This window comes from Tursiops truncatus, chromosome 19, assembly GCF_011762595.2.
Source record: "Tursiops truncatus isolate mTurTru1 chromosome 19, mTurTru1.mat.Y, whole genome shotgun sequence".
NCBI lineage: Eukaryota > Metazoa > Chordata > Mammalia > Artiodactyla > Delphinidae > Tursiops > Tursiops truncatus.
This window is the reverse complement of record NC_047052.1, coordinates 3,386,793-3,404,071: the sequence shown is the minus strand read 5'-3', so window position 1 is coordinate 3,404,071 and position 17,279 is coordinate 3,386,793. Positions and strand designations below refer to the sequence as shown.

Here is a 17,279-nt window from a genome sequence, read left to right as displayed (position 1 = left end):
GCCTGTGCTCTAGAGCCCGCGAGCCACAAGTACTGAGCCCGTGTGCCACAACTACTGAAGCCCGCGCGCCTAGAGCCCGTGCTCTACAACAAGAGAATCCACCGCAATGAGAAGCCCGTGCACCGCAACGAAGAGTAGCCCCTACTCGCCGCGACTAGAGAAAGCCCGTGTGCAGCAATGAAGACCCAAACGCAGCCAAAAATAAATAAATAAATTTATATTAAAAAAGAAAAGAGTATGGGGTCTGGGTTCAAATTCTTACTATCTGATGGCCTTGGGCAAGGGATCTAAGCCTCTAAGTTCCTCAAGTGCCCCATCTGTAAAATGGGGATAATAATAGTGTCTATGCCAGGAGACTGGATTATTATTCCCAGCCCGTCTCTCACTCCCTTTAATAGACACGTCCATCCCTTCCTGTGCCATGGGACCGCCCAGCTCACCCACGTGGGGTTTGGCCGTGGGACTTGCTTGGCCCACACGCCCAAGCTGAGAATGCTCTCGCACGGCCTGGCTTGTGCTCTGTGCGTCTGTCACAAGGACGCACTCCAGTAGCTGCTGGCCACAGAATGAGGCGGCACAGGACACTCTGCAAATCAAGAGGCCAAGACCATCCAAAGACCCGTCACCAGCCGGACCAGCCCCTCCACGATAAGCGATTCTCTGGAGCCCACCTGTGTACCCGGGTGTGCACCACCTTCTCTGCCCGCCCAAGAAGCAGGGTCCACTGCTCGTTACACGGGATCTTTACTTACAGTGCAAAAAAGAAATTATAAATCACTTTTTGGACTGTTTCAATGTCGGTAAGACAACTTGTAAAAAATGAAGCCAGCCCTTTGCAAGAAGTCCTTATATGTGCAGACCTCCTGGGCACCCGTCTGCATGGCCCAGGCCGCTGGGAGTCTGTCTAGAAGAAAGCCTGTCCCTGGTACCCAGATGGCCGTCACTGTGCCTCGGGGTCGGCAAGAATATGTAGGCATCAGAGGTCCGGTCCACTCAACGGGGCCTGGGAAATGTCGTTCTGGACGAGGGCAGGGCCGCTTCCTCGCTCCTCTCGCCACGCCTCTGCTGGTCCAGTGCCGGAATCTCTCTGTCTTCCCAGCCAGCGTTCTCAGCACATCTGTCCCAGGCACCCCGGGACACGCCAAGCGAAGGGCAGCCAGGGAAGGATCCAGTGCAGGCAAATCCCCGACCCACGCGTGCCTTCTCCTCAGGCCTCAGGGTCTGCTTCTCCATCCTCCGGGCCCGACCCTGACTCCTCCAGCCAGACTAGGAGACAGAGGGGGGCGTCAACATCTGGATGGACCCCACCACCACAGCCAGGCCCCTTTCCCTGGGAGCTCTATGGCCGGTGCCTCTGGGCGCCTTGCTTTGTACCAACGCCCCAGCTCCCTGTGCATACGGCACTGGTGTCAGCCGCTTCTGAGAGGGGACCCCAGTGATGCTGGGTCTCACCTGGGTCCCGCGGGATTTCCCACCCATCCTCTGCCCACACCCAGCACCGAGCTCCCCCAGATCTCCGGCTGAGGTCCCTGGGATTGTACCCCTGGCTTGGCCTCTTCTGAGTCCCTGTCTGGAGATGCCTTCAGGCCCGAGGCTGGGCGGGAGGTCCCCGCTTCTAGACGGGGAGTTGAGACCCAGAGAGAGGTGACCTTCCCCCAGTGAGCAGGGTAGTCTGGGCAGGGCAGGGTTGTCTCCAGTCCCTCGCTGTGGGGGGAGCCCCAGGTATCTGATCACCACTCAGAGCCCACAGCCCTGGAGGAAGTGCTGCCCTAAATATCGCTGGTGAGAAGACCAAGGACACAGGCCGCGTGCGGGCTGTGAAGTGAGGCCCTTGACCTTCCTTGTCACGAATGCTCACGGCCTCTCTGAGGCACAGCTGTTCTCTGTGAGACAGGGGAGCCGAGGCCTCGTTCCCAAAACCACACGCTAACGCATGGCAGAGCCGGGATCCAAATTCAGGGTTTTGTGCCTCCGAGGCCTGTGCCCTTTCTCCTACACCTCCCTCTCTACATGGGGAAAAGCAGAGGGTCAGGGCTGAGCTCTGCCACCGGACAGGACAGGAGGGGTCCCCTGGGCTGGTCCCTCGGCACTAATCCACCCTGGGACTCCGTGGGCTCTCAGGGCCTCTGGGCTCTCACCCCGCGGACCCTGAGGAGTAACCATGAGTCTCCCCGGCACTCACACTGGCCCTAGGAGCAGGGAAGGTGGTTATGATCCCATCTTACAGATGAGAACACTGAGGCACTGAGAGAGAAGGGAGCGTAATGGCAGAGCCAAGGACCGGGGCCTCGGCTGCCCACACTCAGCTCTCTGATTAGACGCTGAAGCAGAAACCCAGCTCTTCTCCCACCCTGCTGTGTGCCCTTGGGTGAGTTGCTGTCCCTCTCTGAACCTCAGTTTCCCCAGCTATAAACTAGAGATAAGGGTGGTACTCACAGCCCACAGGGTTGGAGGGAGAATTAAATAAGATTTGTGGAAAGCATTTAGCCCAGTGCCGGGCACTTGAAAAGGTGACACAGGACTCTGACCAATGGCTATCACTACTGTGCATGGCCCAGCTCCAGTAACCACACGGGGCCTGGCCCGAGCCCGACGGCTTCTCTAGCTCATTCCCCCTGGCGGGCAAGCTGACATCCAAACTGAGAACTTCTGGAAAAGCCTCCCCAAGTCCCCCACTGTCTCCCACCAGTCCCACATCAGCCTTGAAGGCCCGTGTCCTCTGCAGGAGCCAGGCAGGGCTCGCGTCACGACGGTTGATTGGCTGAATGACGGTAGCCACTGAGACGGGGTCTAGCCTGGCAGTCCAGAGCGCGAGCTCCAGATCTCACGGCCTGGGTCTGAATCCCAACTCTGCCACGTACCAGCTGTACGGCGAGTGTCTCAACCTCTCTGAACATCAGTTTACCCATCTACAGAATGGGGATGATGAAAACGGGACCTAACTCAGAGTTACTGTGAGACCTCAAGGAAAAAATAATCATAATCAGTAAGTCCCCTACATACGAACCTTCAAGCTGCAAACTTTCAAAGATGCAAACGTGCGTTCGCACGTCCAATCACGTAAGTTAGTTCACGTGTCTGGCGTACATCATCACATCCTCTACAAGTGGTTGTGCGCTTGTGTACTTTACTGTACAGAACTGTATAGAGTACAGCAGTACAGCATCCTTATTTCAAGCCCAGGATGTCTGGAAGCAAGTGTAGAAGCAGCGGTGATGTAGCAGGTACAGCACTACCCAGACATCACTGGACCGTTTTTTCGAGAGAGTAGCTAGACTTGAGTCCAGCAAGAAACCAGAACCTGTGCCGTCAATGTCAGGCACAAGTGAAACTGCAGCCGGCCCTCCGTCTCCTGTTGCTGACGGTCCTTGCCAGCCCCTGGGTGCCAGGTGGTGTGCTCTACTATTGTACTTTTCAAGGGACGGTACTGTACGATTAAAAACGGTGCCTTTATTTTTTGTGTTTGTTTTTTACATATTATTTGTGAAAGGTATTATAAACCTATTACAGCACGGTACTATCTAGCCAACTGTGTTAGCTGGGTACCTAGGCTAGCTCTGCTGGACTTCAGGATGCGCTCTCGGAATGGAACCCGTTCGTGTGTAGGGGACTTACTGTATTATTCGCAACAGCAGCAATAAATCTGTTCAGGAAAAATGTCCCACTGGCTCCAATAGTGTCCAGAAAGGGGCCGGGGGTGGGGACACAGCAGTTTGGGCGGCTCCCTCTCACCCTCTCTCTGGGAACGGTCCCATCCCTTCTCTCCTCCCTGCAGTGCGCTGCCACGGAAGGCGAGGAGATCGGCCACAGCCTGGGCGCGGGGGAGTTTCCAAGCCTGTCCTGTCCGGCTGAACCGCGGCGGCGGGCAGGACGGAGGCCCAGTTCCCCAGCTGCAGGGGAAGGCACCTCCGTCCGTCACCTCCGTGGGCCCGCCCAGCCCCATCCATCACTCGCCCGGCTGCCGGCGGGGGCTGTCTAGCTAATTACTTAACGAGCCACACCTTGCTGAGGCTGGTGCCACAGCGAGGCGCCCACGGGGGAGTGTACGCAGAGCCGAGTGTAAATTTTTAATAAACTGGGGGTGCGGGCGGACCCACAGCCCGGAAGGGGGCCCCCGTGAGCCGCGCCCAGCCAGGCCCCCCAGACCCCCTGGCTTAGCACGGTGGCAGGGTGGCCTCACCTGCCCTCCGGGAGTCCCTCGGCAGGATCACGCCCGTGGGGGTCGGCGGGGTGATGATGATGTTGGGCACATCCAGGTGCTTGTCGCTCAGGACGGGGGCCTCATCGTGGCTGCTGCTGACACACATTTTTAAGCCTGAGAGGGCAGGCCGTGGAACACACACGTACACACACGACAGAGAGACAAGCATCAGTGGCTGCCGGGGACTGCCCCCCGCTCCTGCCGGCCGCCCTTCTCCAGCACGGTGTCCCCACGCCACACGCGAGGAAACTGCGCCTCAGGACGGCGAAATGCCCCGTCCGACCTGCGCAACTTGGCGAGGGCGTGAGTTTGCTTTGCTTTGTCCACTACTGTGACCTGGGTGTGTGACACGCAGTAGGTATTCAAAACACGGCTCTGAATGGATGAAACCAACCGGGCTTGAACCGGAACCCAGACCTGTCCGAATCATAGCCATGTGTGAAGTGACCTCTCCCACAATTTATTTCCTGAGAGAGTTTGTGTGAGATCAGTATCGTTTCTTCCTTAAGAGTGATGAACTCACCGGAGAAACTGTCTGGGCCTGGAATTTTCTTTGGGCGCTTTGGTTTCTTTAATAGAGACGGGGCTATTCAGATTTTCTGTTTCCTCTTGCGTCCATCTGGCTACGTTGCATTAATCAAGGAATCTGTCCATGTCTTCTAAGTTGTTGAATTCCTTCTCTTCTCTCTCCCATAAACTCAGTCCAGGTAATCCAGCCCAGCCCAGTTTTCATCTCCAGCTGACATAAAAGTACTCTCGCCAAAGCCCTTCCTTATTCTCCCCATCTGAGTCAAAGCCGTCACCGTGCGCTGGAAACCAGAGCCTCGGCCACAGTTCTCCTGTCCTCCTTGCCCTCCAACCCTCCGGCCAGTTTAATCAACCACCAAGCCCGCAGATTCCACCGCCTTAATACCTGGGACATCCTTCCTCTCCCCCTCTCACGCCCCTAGCTAGCCTCTCCGCCCCCCTCTCACGCCCCTAGCTAGCCTCTCCGCCCCCTGGCTTACCCCTCGGCAGCCTGCCCTCCAAACAGCATCAGAAACAAACAGATCGTACCTCGCAGCTGCTCAGAATTCTCACCAGCTCTTGTCAACTAGCTACAGGCAGCATTTTTCCAAAAGTGTGTCCCCTGCAACACTGGCCTCCTCAGACTCCCTCAGGAAGGGGGCTCCATGATCAAAGGAGTCTGCGAATCCCATCTACTCTGTCCTCTTGGAGAATCCCATGCATGTTAGACAATTAAAGGCTCTGAGAAGTCCTGCACTAAGGAAGCTGCTTTCACTGTGCTTCAACCCGGGCTTCCTGAACTTAAATAACCTTGATGTCTGTTTTTGGAGGGACACCTGTTACCATCTCACAAGACCATGAGTCATGAGATACATTTTGGGAAATGCTGATCATAAATTAGAGTCAGCCTCTTAGCCCAGCCTTCAGCCTTCACGGTCTGGCCCAAACTCGTTTTGAAGCTTCATTCCCTGCCACCTGCCCACACGCCCCGAAATGCCCACAGGCCCCCAAATGCCCTGGGCTCCCCAGCCCTTTCGTGCCTTTGCACAGGCCGCCCCGCCTGCCTGGAGCGCTCCTCGTTGCTTTGGCAGGGCGATGACCTCCTACTGATCCTGCAAAAGCCAGCACGGTAGGCTCTTCTGTGGGGGAAGATGTCCCGGGTATCTGACCCCACTCCTTCAGTCTGAGGTCTTCCAGGGCTCATCTCACTGTATGGCAACGACTAGTTCTGTCCCCCTTTACTGTGCGCGGCTGGAGGACAGCCTCTACTCACTCAGCCATGTGTCCCTTGAAGCTAGCATTCTGCCTGGGACAGAGCAAGTAGGACTGCTTTCAATTTTAAATAAAAAACAACTTCAGAGGCTTCCCTGGTGACGCAGTGGTTGAGAGTCTGCCTGCCAATGCAGGGGACACGGGTTCGAGCCCTGGTCTGGGAAGATCCCACATGCTGCGGAGCAACTGGGCCCGTGAGCCATGGCTGCTGAGCCTGCGCGTCCGGAGCCTGTGCTCCACAACAAGAGAGGCCGCGATAGTGAGAGGCCCGTGCACCGCGATGAAGAGTGGCCCCCGCTCGCCGCAACTAGAGAAAGCCCTCGGACAGAAACGAAGACCCGACACAGCCATAAATAAATAAATTAATTAAAAAAAAAACACAACAACTTCAGGCACTGCTGAATTGGGTAGTCACATCTTTGTCTCTGTGTCCCATCACTGCGTTTTTTTTCCCCCCAAACAGCCCCAGACTGGATTGCATCAGCTCAAGTATCTGAGCGCCTAGCCAACATGAGGAGCCGAGCAGTGGGGTGGCCTTCCCTGACCCCCACTGGGACAGTGCTCCTAAATGACCACTGTAGGGTTGGGGTGGTGGTTCTCAAGTATGTCCCCAACAGGTGGAGTCTAATTCCCCTCCTCTCCAGCACGGGATGGACTGAGGATGAATTCTAATGCCTAGAAAAAGAGGGATGGGATGGCGTGTGACTTCAGGAGAGGTCATAAAAGACACCGCACTTCCTTCGTGCTCTCGCTCTGGGGAAGCCAGCCGCCACGTTGTAAGGATGCTCAAGCAGCCTGAGGAGAAGCCCAGGTGGTGAGCCAACAGCCGTGGGAGGGAGCCACTTAGGAAGTGAGTCCGCCAGCCCAGGCAAGCCTGCAGATGAGACCACAGGCCCAGCCGACAGCTTGACTGTAACCTCACGAGACCCTCTGCGACGAACCTCCAAGCTAAATTGTCCCTGAATTCCCAACCCCCAGAAACTGTGAGATAATAAATATTTAAGCCACTAAGTTTGGGGGTGATTTGTTACGCAGCAGTAGGTAACTGATACAGTCAGCACAGCTTGCCTGTCCTTGAAACTCCATTCCTATTTCCCCGCTAGGAAGCCCCTGTGGCCCCCTGAATCTAACAGGCTGGTTAGTTTTGTAGAAAGAGGCCACGTCCCCTGCATCAGACTACAAGCCCCTCAGGAGTACCCACCAAGGCCACTGCCGACCTTCTTGAAAGCCTTAGTATGCTGTTTCTTCCTGCCATCTTACACAGAAGCCCAGAATGTAAAACACATAAAAAGAAGCCACTTGGAGGAAGCCCTCCTGTTATCACTGCACCAGTCAGCCTTTAAGGATCATTGGCCACGTGCCAGACACTTCCTCCTTCAGGCTTCATGGCTACCCCGTGAGATGCAAACTCACAGACTGAGGACCAGAGAGGGTAAGAGCTTGCACAGCGGTGAACACCCAGTGCACAGGCAGGGGCAGGATCTGAACCCAAACCCGGGTCTGTCTGACTCCAAAAGCTTCTGCTTCTTGTAACCACGATCCTATAACAGAGCCAGGAAACTATCTGAAAGGTGCCTGAGAGTAAATATGTTTTACTTTGGGGGCTATGCAGTCTCCGTTGCAACTTCTCAGCTCTGCCACTGAGGGCAAACACAGCCACAGACAATATGTGAATGAGTGGGCGGGGCTGTGTGCCAATAAAACTTTATTTACTCAAATAGGAGGAGCAGCCAGCTCTGGCGCAAGGGCTGTGGTTTGCCACAGCCAGCTCTATAACATCCAGGGGTCGGGGAGTTTGGATCAGGGACATGCCTGACGTCCTAACAGGCAACAAAGGAACCTCAAAAGCCCGAGGCTCGTTAATGCCAAAACCAAAACCCAAATCCCAGACCTGGCTGCTGCTGCCGCCAAGTGACAGGTGCTGGGCGTGAGGAAATGAACGGAATGAATGAATGGGAAGTACTTGCCCAGTGAGCCGGGGCCAAGACGGTGTTCGGTCCCTGCGAGCTTCCTCTAGAATCATCCACAAAGTGCGTCTCGGGGAGCACCGGCCACAAAAGCAAGGTCTGGTTACTATTACCTGGAACCGAAGGGAGTCTCCCTGCTCGGTCTCCAAGGCCCCTTCCTCGGCGAATATTCCAAAGCTCTAAAATAAAAGGCTAATGGAGAAAAACCACACTCCTCCCAGGGCCACCATTTGCATTTTAACATGTTCTGGGAGCTCAGTGACAAAGCTCACATTCTTCTGTTGTGGCCTCTCCCGTTGCGGAGCACAGGCTCCGGACGCAAAGGCTCAGCAGCCATGCGCGGTATGTGGGATCTTCCCGGATGAACCCGCGTCCCCTGCATCGGCAGGCGGACTCTCAACCACTGCGCCACCAGGGAAGCCCCAAAGCCCACATTGTTAATCAGGAAGCATCAGGTCGCTTGGTGGGCCCTGGAGAGATGCTGGAGGCTGAGAGGAGAGAGGGGAGGAGGGAGGGGAGGGGAGGGGAAGGGGGGAGAGGGGAGGTAAGGGGGAGAGGGGAGGTAAGGGGGGAGGGGAGGGGGGAAGGGAGAGAAAGGGGGAGGGGAGGGAGGGAGGAGAGAGAGAGGAGGAGATGGGGGAGGAGAGAGGAAGGAGGGAGAAGGGAGGGAGGGAGAGAAGGGGGGAGGGAGGAGGGAGGAGCGGGCGGGAAAGGAGGGGGCCAGGACTCCTGCCCCTCTCAACCCCCCAGGCCCCCCAGCCTCAGAGCAGAGGTGGCTGAGCACGAGGGAGCAGCTCTCAGGAGATAAAGCCGACTTTAGGGATTAAAAACAAAAGCCAGCCTTGCCCCAGACAAGAAGCTCATTTGTGCTAACGCCAGAAGGTTATTTGTTAATTGTGTGCCCGTCTCAGGCCAGTGAGAGCCCACTTCCTGAGGGGAAGGGCTTGGCTGGGATCCCAGGGGGCGGGGCCCCAGGAGGGAGGAAGCAGGGCCCCAGAGCCGCTGAAGATTTTGACTGGGCATGGGATGGGGGGCTTGCATAGGAAGCCTTCCGGGCTGGCAGCTGTCACCCGCCTCAACCAGGCCCTGCTCTGGGGCACACGCCGTCTCAGTTGTGGAGACGGAACAAGCTGGGCCTGAGCTCTCTGGCCTCCTGGCGCCCACTTTCCCACGGGGGAAAGGCGGAGGCTGTGATGGGAGGCCAGGCCGACTGCCTCTGAAAACCTGGTTCGGCCCTTGCCCATGCCCCGCTCCTGGGCAGTGGTTTTCCATCTTGGCTGCCTACTGTGGCCACCTGGAAAGTTTAAAAAATATCCCGGGGTGGGGGGGGACCCTGCTTCCAGGGGGCCAGATTTCACCGTGCTACACAGGCCACCAGGACTTTAAAACGTTCCTGGGTGACTCTGACAGCAGCGCTGGGACCCCCCGAGCTAGGGCACCGGGGAACACACGGCTTTCCTCGTATCCACGGCTGGAAAAATGGAGCTCTGATACCAATCTTGCAGGGATGAAATGCAAGGTATGGGGCGTGGGGCTGCCCAGTGTGGGAGAAGTGGCCTGGGGTCAAACACTGGGGGAGGTGAGCACTGCTGCCGCCTCCCACAGAGATGAGCCACCCCTTCTTAAGCACCCCCCGTGCCAGGCTCTGGGCGGAGTCCACATTAATCCTCACACCATCCCTCGGATTGCACGCTAGGGTCATGGCCATTCTCCAGCGAGAAAACCAAGGCTTGGAGAAGGAAGGTGACGTGTCTGAGGACACGCAGAGGCCAGGTGGCTCCCAGGCCTGAGCACCCACCTCACTCCTTCCGGTATCAGCCACCACTTCTCATCCTTCAGAAGCCCTGAGCCAGGCCTATCCTCTGTTCAGGATGCCCCAGGCACGGGGGACACCGCACCATTCCCGGCCCCCGAGCCACTCAGAGGCCGCCAAGAGCAGGCATCGTGGCTTAAGGGCGCCCTCTGCTGGCTCTTTTTAAAATGGCGCTCGATCAGCACCCTGGTGCCGGCTCGCAGACCCTGCCTGGGACCATGTCCCTGGGACCATATCCACTCTTCCCCAAGGCACCATCACACAGTGGCCCTGCCGGACCCACAGTGCAGTGGGAGGCCAGAACGTACACCTGGATTCCTCCACTGGCGGGGCTCCACCTCTGGGCCTCCTTTCCTCACCTGCAAAAATGGGGGTACTTCATATTCGCCACCTCCAGGGGGCGCTGAGAAGATTAAGAGCCACACTGAAGCCTTCACTCCAGCCTAGGGATCTGACTGTTACACGCATTTCGCAGGTGAGGAAGCCACAGAACCCGCCTTGCAGTGCACACTCAAGAAACACAAGCTGTTATTATTAACATGATATTCTAACCTTAGCACTTATTCACCGATGCAGCCAATTCTGAGCACCACCCGCCCTCTGTGTGCAGGTCAGGGACCTTGTCTCATCCCTGCATTCACACAGCTGTTTGTGGAGTGACTCTGAAAAGATATTCCTGGTTCCAACTTAACACTCAAAGGAGACCCTTCCTCCTCATTGGGTTGGAAGGGCCACGGGCTCGGGAAGGAGGAAAAACCGAATCTGAGTCTCAGTCCCCCTGCTTCCCTTCTGTCACTTCCCCGAGCCCGGCCTGCTCACCTGCAGGGTGAGGGGATGCTTCCTTTCCCCTGCAGCGCACGGATAAAGCCCGCAGCACAGAGCCAGGCCCAGGGGAGATGCTCAGTCCACAGGCAGCTACTGTGCACCTACTGTGTGCTGGGCATTGTTCCAGGTGCTGGGGACACAGCAGAGAACAAGACCGTCTCAGCAGATGCTTCTCTGCTTCTCCCGTCACACACTGACTTCCTCTGCCTCTTGCTTCAGGCCCCAGCAGCAAACCAGGACCCCAAAGAGTTCAGAGGTGGCTGGAAAAACTAACGAGGGTCCCCTCTGATCCAAGCCATTGTCGGGAGGGGCCCACATGGGTGATCTATGACAACAGGGCTCCCGGGAGGCCGGGGTCTGTGTGAGCATTTCGCAGGGATTCATTATTCGGTCCTTCCAACGAGGCCCATCTTCCAGATGGACACCCTGGGGCACAGAGAACTCACAGGGGATTTGACACACAGCCTGTCCTCCTGGGGGCCAGGAAGCAAAGAAACACGTTGCAGAGCCTGGGTCAGCGATGGGAGCAAGCAGCAGATGATGGCAGGGAGGGCTCTCGGGTGGGCAGCAGCACACACAAAGGCCCTGGGGCCAGGCGGAGACTGGGGCTGGCACTAATTCCTCGGAGATGACCGGGTGTCTGGATTTAGTGCAGGTCTTTCAAAAAAACACAAATGGACAAATGCCTCCGAGGGTTCCAGATGCACTTAATCTTTTTCTTCTTTTTTTTTTAAACTCCAATTAAGGGGAAAGCCTTGCATTATTACGAACGAGGCCAGGGCGGATGGATGGGGGTTTTACCATTTCTCGGCAGCCCGGGCCCAGCGGAGATGGCACTGGATGTTTTAAATCTCTTTTTAATTAAGGGAAAAGCCCCAGCTTGCGTCAGGGATGAGCTACTGAAGAGAGAAGCTGGGAGGAGGAGACAGAGAGCAAGAAGCTTCGCCACGGCCAAGTGGGAAGTGTGTTCACCTCCCCGACCGCCTCCCTGCCTCTGCTGGACTCCGCAGTCCCTCCCTCCCCACCAGCCCTGCCGGTCCTGGTGGGCGGGCCTTTCTCCTCCTCACACCAGCCCCTTGGGAAGGCTTCTCCGGGGCCAGCCCGGCTCCATCACGTCTCCACTGTGTGATGGGCAAGCAGCCCCGCCCCCGGCCCTCAGTCTTCTGGCCTCTAAAATGGACTCAAGGGTAGGCCTGCCCTCAGAGGATGACGGAGAACTGAAGGCAAAGAAAATCCACAAAGCCCTTGATGCCTGCCTGAGCCGTGGGAAACGCGTGACGTGTGTAGCTCCGGGTCCTCAGCCTCGGCGCTGCTGACGTCTGGGGCCAGGTTACTCTTTGTGGTGGGGCCGTCCTGTGCTCTGAAGGGGGCTGACCGGCATCCTGGCCTCCAGATGCTGTAGCTCCCGCACTGGTGACAACAAAAAGTGTCTCCAGACATTGCCAAGTGTCCGCTGGGGGCAGGGTTGTCAGGTGAGATTCAGGACAAATAATTTGTTTTAGTATATGTCCCATGCTACATGTGGGACGGACGTACGTATCCTAGGCAATTAGTCCTCGTTTATCTGAATTCAAATGTAACTGGGCATCCCATTTTATGTTTTTTTCCCTCCTAAATCTGGCAACTCTACCTGGTGGGGGGCAAGATACCCCAGAGCTGAGAACCACCGTCAGAGCTGTTACTAACTGAGACGTTATTTGGGTACTTCAGAGCAGGTGCCTGGGAGCAGGTGGTTTCCTTTGTCCCGAGGGGCTCCACTGCACATCTGCATGGCTGGAGCCACGGGAAGTGGCTCGAGGATGACCTGAGCCAGAGGACTGGTCTCCCCAGTTCGCCCTTCACCGGCTGTGCGGGCTGAGCAAACTTCTTAACTTCTCTGAGCCTGTGTTTCCTCAGCTGCAAAGAGGCTGCAAGTGGCGGGCCCCTTGGTGGAATAAAGATTTGAACCTTCGCCCTAGATACTAACCCATAACCTGCAGGGCTCTCGTCAGGACATGTGACATCAGGCAGAAGGTGTCTGGGGCAGCCTGGCTAACAGCAGGGGGCCAATCGTTATTAATGCTATTAGTAGTTATTACTGCTATTAATAGGATACTGGGGTTATTAATGTGCAAATAGGCAAGGAGATCCCAGTTAGTCCCAGAGGAAGGAGGCGGCTGGCGTTATCCAGGGCAAACCGGGGAGCACCTGGGGGAGTCCGGGCCCCGAGGATAGGGACGTGTCCGCCAGCCGTGGGCAGCTGAGGCCTGAGAGGGGTGCAGATGGGCAGCCAGACAGCAGAGCGCTCCAAAGACGGGGAGGCAACAACGGCTGCCTCCGAGCAGGTGGCTGGGAGGGAGGTGAGAGGAGTCTGACTTATTACTACATATTCTTTTGCACATTTTACATGACGTTGTACACATTCAAAAAATAAAATAATTTAAAAGAGAAATAAAACATCTTCTGAGGAGGGGTGGACATAGACAGATTTAGGAGGTGGCATGGGGAAATGGGGGTGGCGGGGCATTCCTGCTGCAGGAAAGGTCTGATCAAGTTGAGGAGGTGAGACAGTAAAAAGGCGGTGAAAGGGCCGGGGGGAGAATTCGGAGTACAGGCCTGGAGAGGCAGGGAGGGGGATGGGAACGCCACCAGGAACACTCCTTCTCCCTTGAATCGCTGAGGAGCGTGGCCCAGCGTGTGGTCGCAGGAGCCCAGGAAGCTGGGAGTCAACCTCACAGAGTCCTGGGCAATGGGGTTGAGCCGGTCTCCCCAGGCCAGAGACACGGGCAGCTGGAAGAGACTCCGGAAGGTCCATCTGAGTCCTGCTCTCACCTCACTCCCCAGCCACCCAGCTCTTTTTCACCTCTTCACTTGGAGACAGCCATGATTACTGTTTTCTTGTGTCTCCTTCCAGAATATTCTATGTATATACGTGCAAATATGTTCCCCGGCATGTGCCTCTTCTTTTTCCAATACAGGTGGTGGCAACAGAGCCACTGTTTTGCACCTTGTTCTTTTCACTTCACTGCAAGAGTTGGAAATGGCTCTCTATCCGTTCAGACAGAGCTGCCGGTCCTTTTTCACAGCTGTAGAGTATTCCCCTGCACGGCTCACCCTTCTGACCCACAGGTGGGAAGCCCACGGCTGGGCCCTCAGAGTGTGTCTCGCGGAGCCGAGGCCGGCTGTGGCGGGTGGCTGTGACAGGGGGCTCTGGCTAAAAGGACAGGTGTCCTCAGCGCCAGGCCCTTCCTGTCCCACAGCGCCTGGTCTGAGCCTTCGGCCCATGTAGATGCTGGGCTGTGCGGCCCAGACCCACCCCCCAGGGCCAGGCTAGTCCCCAGTGGCCCGGATGCTGCCCGCGGCTGGTTCACAGTTCAGCCCCTCCCAGGGCCTACCCTCAGCCCAGGAAAGGTGTTCACCCAGCTGGGTGGAGCTGGGGTGAGGCAAGCAGGGCGCTTAGGGTGCACAGCTTAAGGAGGCACCTGCTCTCGGGGCCAGCCCTCCCCAGTAGGTGGCCAGGCAAAAGGCCTGTCCCCCGCCATCCAGGACAGCTCCGCAGGGCCACTCAGCTCCCAAACTCCCATGGGACGGGCGGACGCCCAGCCCCGCCCTCAGCCGGCCTGGCTGCCCACGGTGGGCGTGGATGCCACAAGCGCTCGCCAGGCCGCAGGTCCATCCTGCCACCTGGGACAGACCGAGGACAGCTGTCCATTTGTGTGCTGGACTCCCGGGCAAGTCAGTGACCTCTCAGGGTGGACACCAGGACCACTTACTCTTGCTCTGGCCGTGGAAGGCCTGGCCTACGGTCATAAATAAAATTTCAAAGCCATTCCGAAAGGGAAGAAAGCTTATGGGCGCACCTTAGCACATCTGCGTGCGCACCGCACCGCGGGCCGCAGTCCCAGCTCCTGGCACGCCTCTTCCCCGCCAGCAGCAGCCCTGACCCGGGTGGGGTCTAACTCTGCCTGTTTCACAGTTAAAAACAAAAAGCACTGGTTCAGGGAGTGCTTGAAGACCCTCAGCCAGGTCACACGAGCCAGCTTCACACCCACCTGTCTCGGGCCCCGCGAAGCCTGTGAGGCAGAAGCATTAGGATGGGCGGGGGGTGGGGGGGGGTGGAGGGACGGCCAGAGGTGGATGTGGGGCAGCTCCGTCCTGGCCCAGAATCACGTCTACACCCCAACCGTGAGGCTGAGGAACCACGGCCCAGGAGGCAGAGAGGAATTCCACAGGCCCGGGCCAGCCGCGTGGCAGCAGCTCATAACTGGTGAACACGGCCCTCGCCCGGGAGTCCTGAGCAGCGCCAGGTCCCTGTCCACTGAGAGCAGCAGAGCCAGGCGGCGGGTCCAGCCCCGCCTCCCCCCCTCTGTGTCCCGTCCCCGCCTTGCTCCGTCTGGCCTTCATTCCACAAATACTTCTGCAGCACCTCGCCCAGGCCAGGCCCGGAGGAAACTGCGGGCACGGCACCAGGCGGCAGGGGCTCCTCGTGTCCGGGGTGCCCGGTCAGTTCCCGAGGCCCTCAGGGCCCCAGCGCGGCCACATTCTAGCCGTGTGACCTGGGGCGCGGAGCTTCACCACCCTATGCCTCGGTTTCCCCCTCCGTAGCCGGGGCGGGGGGGCATGAGCAATCGTCCTCAGAGCCTTGCTGAGCGGATGGCAGGAGATGCGGGAAGGCAGGAGTGGACCTCCCTACTGGGCCGAGGGGCTGAGAGGGCACAGCGGCCCCAGCCAGCCAGGGACAGGCCTGCGAGGGTCCCACATCTTAGTTAAACTCGAGAGAGTGTTCATTCCGCAAACACTTATTGTGTCCCTACTGTGCGCTGACCCACAGCCGGGAACAGGGCTCCAGGGATGAGTAAGGCTGCGTGATTCCTGACCCCGTGGAGCCCCGAGAATAAGGAGGAGACAAAGGTTAATCCCGGGTGGGCCCCAGTTAGGGACCGAGCCGCGAGCCCTCCCTCCCTCCTTTGGAAGGAGGCAGGTGCTGGGTTTAATAAATCCCTGCCGTGAGCCAGGAGGGCCGACAGCTCTCCCCCGGGAAGGGGCGGGGCCCAACTAAGCCCCATCTGCTTCAGCGTTTAGAACAGGCTTTGACTGCCCACCCCTCCTCTGAGTAGGCTGGGGGTCTCCTAGCCCCCCGAGCCCTTCTCCCGGTCAGAGATCTGTTCAGAAGGTTCCAGAACAAGCCCTGGATTGGAGCCTGCATCCCTGAAGCCCAGTCAAGCTAGCCTGGCCCTTGTCACCTTTGGGTGTCAGTCTATACCCCAGGCCCACCAGAAAAGCAAGGGCACGGGCCCCAGACACTGGTTCTCACCCCAGGCTGCACAGGACAATCACCTGGGGAGCTTCTTCCAAACTAAATCCCGGCGCTGGGCAGCGCACCAGGGCTGCCCCGTCCTGTAGGCGCCGTGAGTGATCCTGGCATGCAGTGGAGGATGAGACCGCTGCTCTGCAGTGATTCCAGTGCCTCCAATTACTCGGAAAAGACATTCTTGATACAACGCTCAGCTCCCATGGCCGTGCCTGTCCCAGGGACCTCCATTCCCCCTGCTTGGCCCCCGCCCCTGCCCCCAATTTCAACCACATTTGACTCTTCGCTGCTCATCAGCTCACCAAGCCTGTTCCGGTCTCAGGGCCTTTGTTGCTGTTCCCTCTGCCTAGACACTGTTCCCTGCGTTGCGTGGCTGGCTCCAGTGTCGGCACTACAGAGAGGTCTTCACTTACCTCAAGCCCCTCTATTGCACCTCTTTGTTCAACTCCCTTTGCAGCTCTCACCACAAAGTCTACCAGCCCGGGTCCCGTGTTCACACATTCATTTCTGTCCCCTGTACGTGGAGGCAGGGGAGCCGTGCTTGTCGCTGCCGTGTCCCTGGACCCAGTGCAGTGCCCGGCACGTGGCAGGCGCTCAATGACCGTTTGCCGAACAAATGAAAAGTCACACAGGAGCACAGCTCTGGCCTGGGCCTCTCCTCCAGGGGGAGAGAGCACCTGCTGTGTGTCGGGCTCTGTTCCAGGGTGCGCAGGGGTGGCGAGGTTAGGGACACCCCAGGACCTCCACAGGCCCATTTCACAGGTGGGAACACTAAACCTCAGTAAATTAAGATATTGAGCCTTGGCCATTCTCTACCTCGGGGTGGATCCCACTGTGTGACCTTCCCTTTAAAAGTACGGAGCCAGCACGGTTCTGAAAACTGCTCAAGATGTATTAGCCAAACGAATGCCTTTGTCTCCTACCCTTGTGTTGCGCTCCTGTCCCCGAAGATCACTAGACCCCAGCTTCCTCCAGCCCCATCCGGCCAGAGCAGTCCTCGGTCTGCCCACCCGCCATTCCCCTTCAATCCCTCTGACACCTTCCTGCTTCCGGCGTTTGCCCGGGGAGTGCGTGTGGCCTGGGACACGGTCCCGTCCCACTCTTTCGCAGGCCAGCTCCGCCAGGCGTGCGGCTTCCTCAGCGGTACCACCCCCGGGCTGGGTGGTGCTCTCTGTCCTAGCACAGAGCAGCTTGTGCTCGGACGTCGGTTCCAAGTAACGTGCATCTCCTCCTTACTTTCTGGGCTCCAGGGGGTCAGTGACCGTGGCCGCCTTGCTCAGCCCTGAAGCCCTGTACACCCGGCTGTGGGTTGGCACACAGTAGGGACACAATCAGTGTTTGTGTGATGAACAATCTCTCGACCAACTCTGGACCCCGCTGCGGGACAGCTGGAAGCATGTGTTT

The 17,279-nt window shown here is 57.8% G+C and overlaps 1 protein-coding gene across 1 annotated transcript in view; it reads right to left on the bottom strand.

Moving 5' to 3' along the window:
- Positions 1 to 200: 200 nt before the first annotated feature.
- C19H16orf74 (chromosome 19 C16orf74 homolog) overlaps positions 201 to 17,279 on the bottom strand; it is a 30,824-nt gene continuing 13,745 nt past the window's right edge. Inside the window, exons 4-5 of the mRNA XM_033845334.2 lie at positions 4,181 to 4,293; positions 201 to 1,266 (exon numbers count right to left, since the gene is read on the bottom strand). Coding sequence (XP_033701225.1) covers positions 1,208 to 1,266; positions 4,181 to 4,293 — 172 coding nt within the window. The 3' untranslated portion in view covers positions 201 to 1,207. The remainder of the gene's footprint in view (positions 1,267 to 4,180; positions 4,294 to 17,279) is intronic.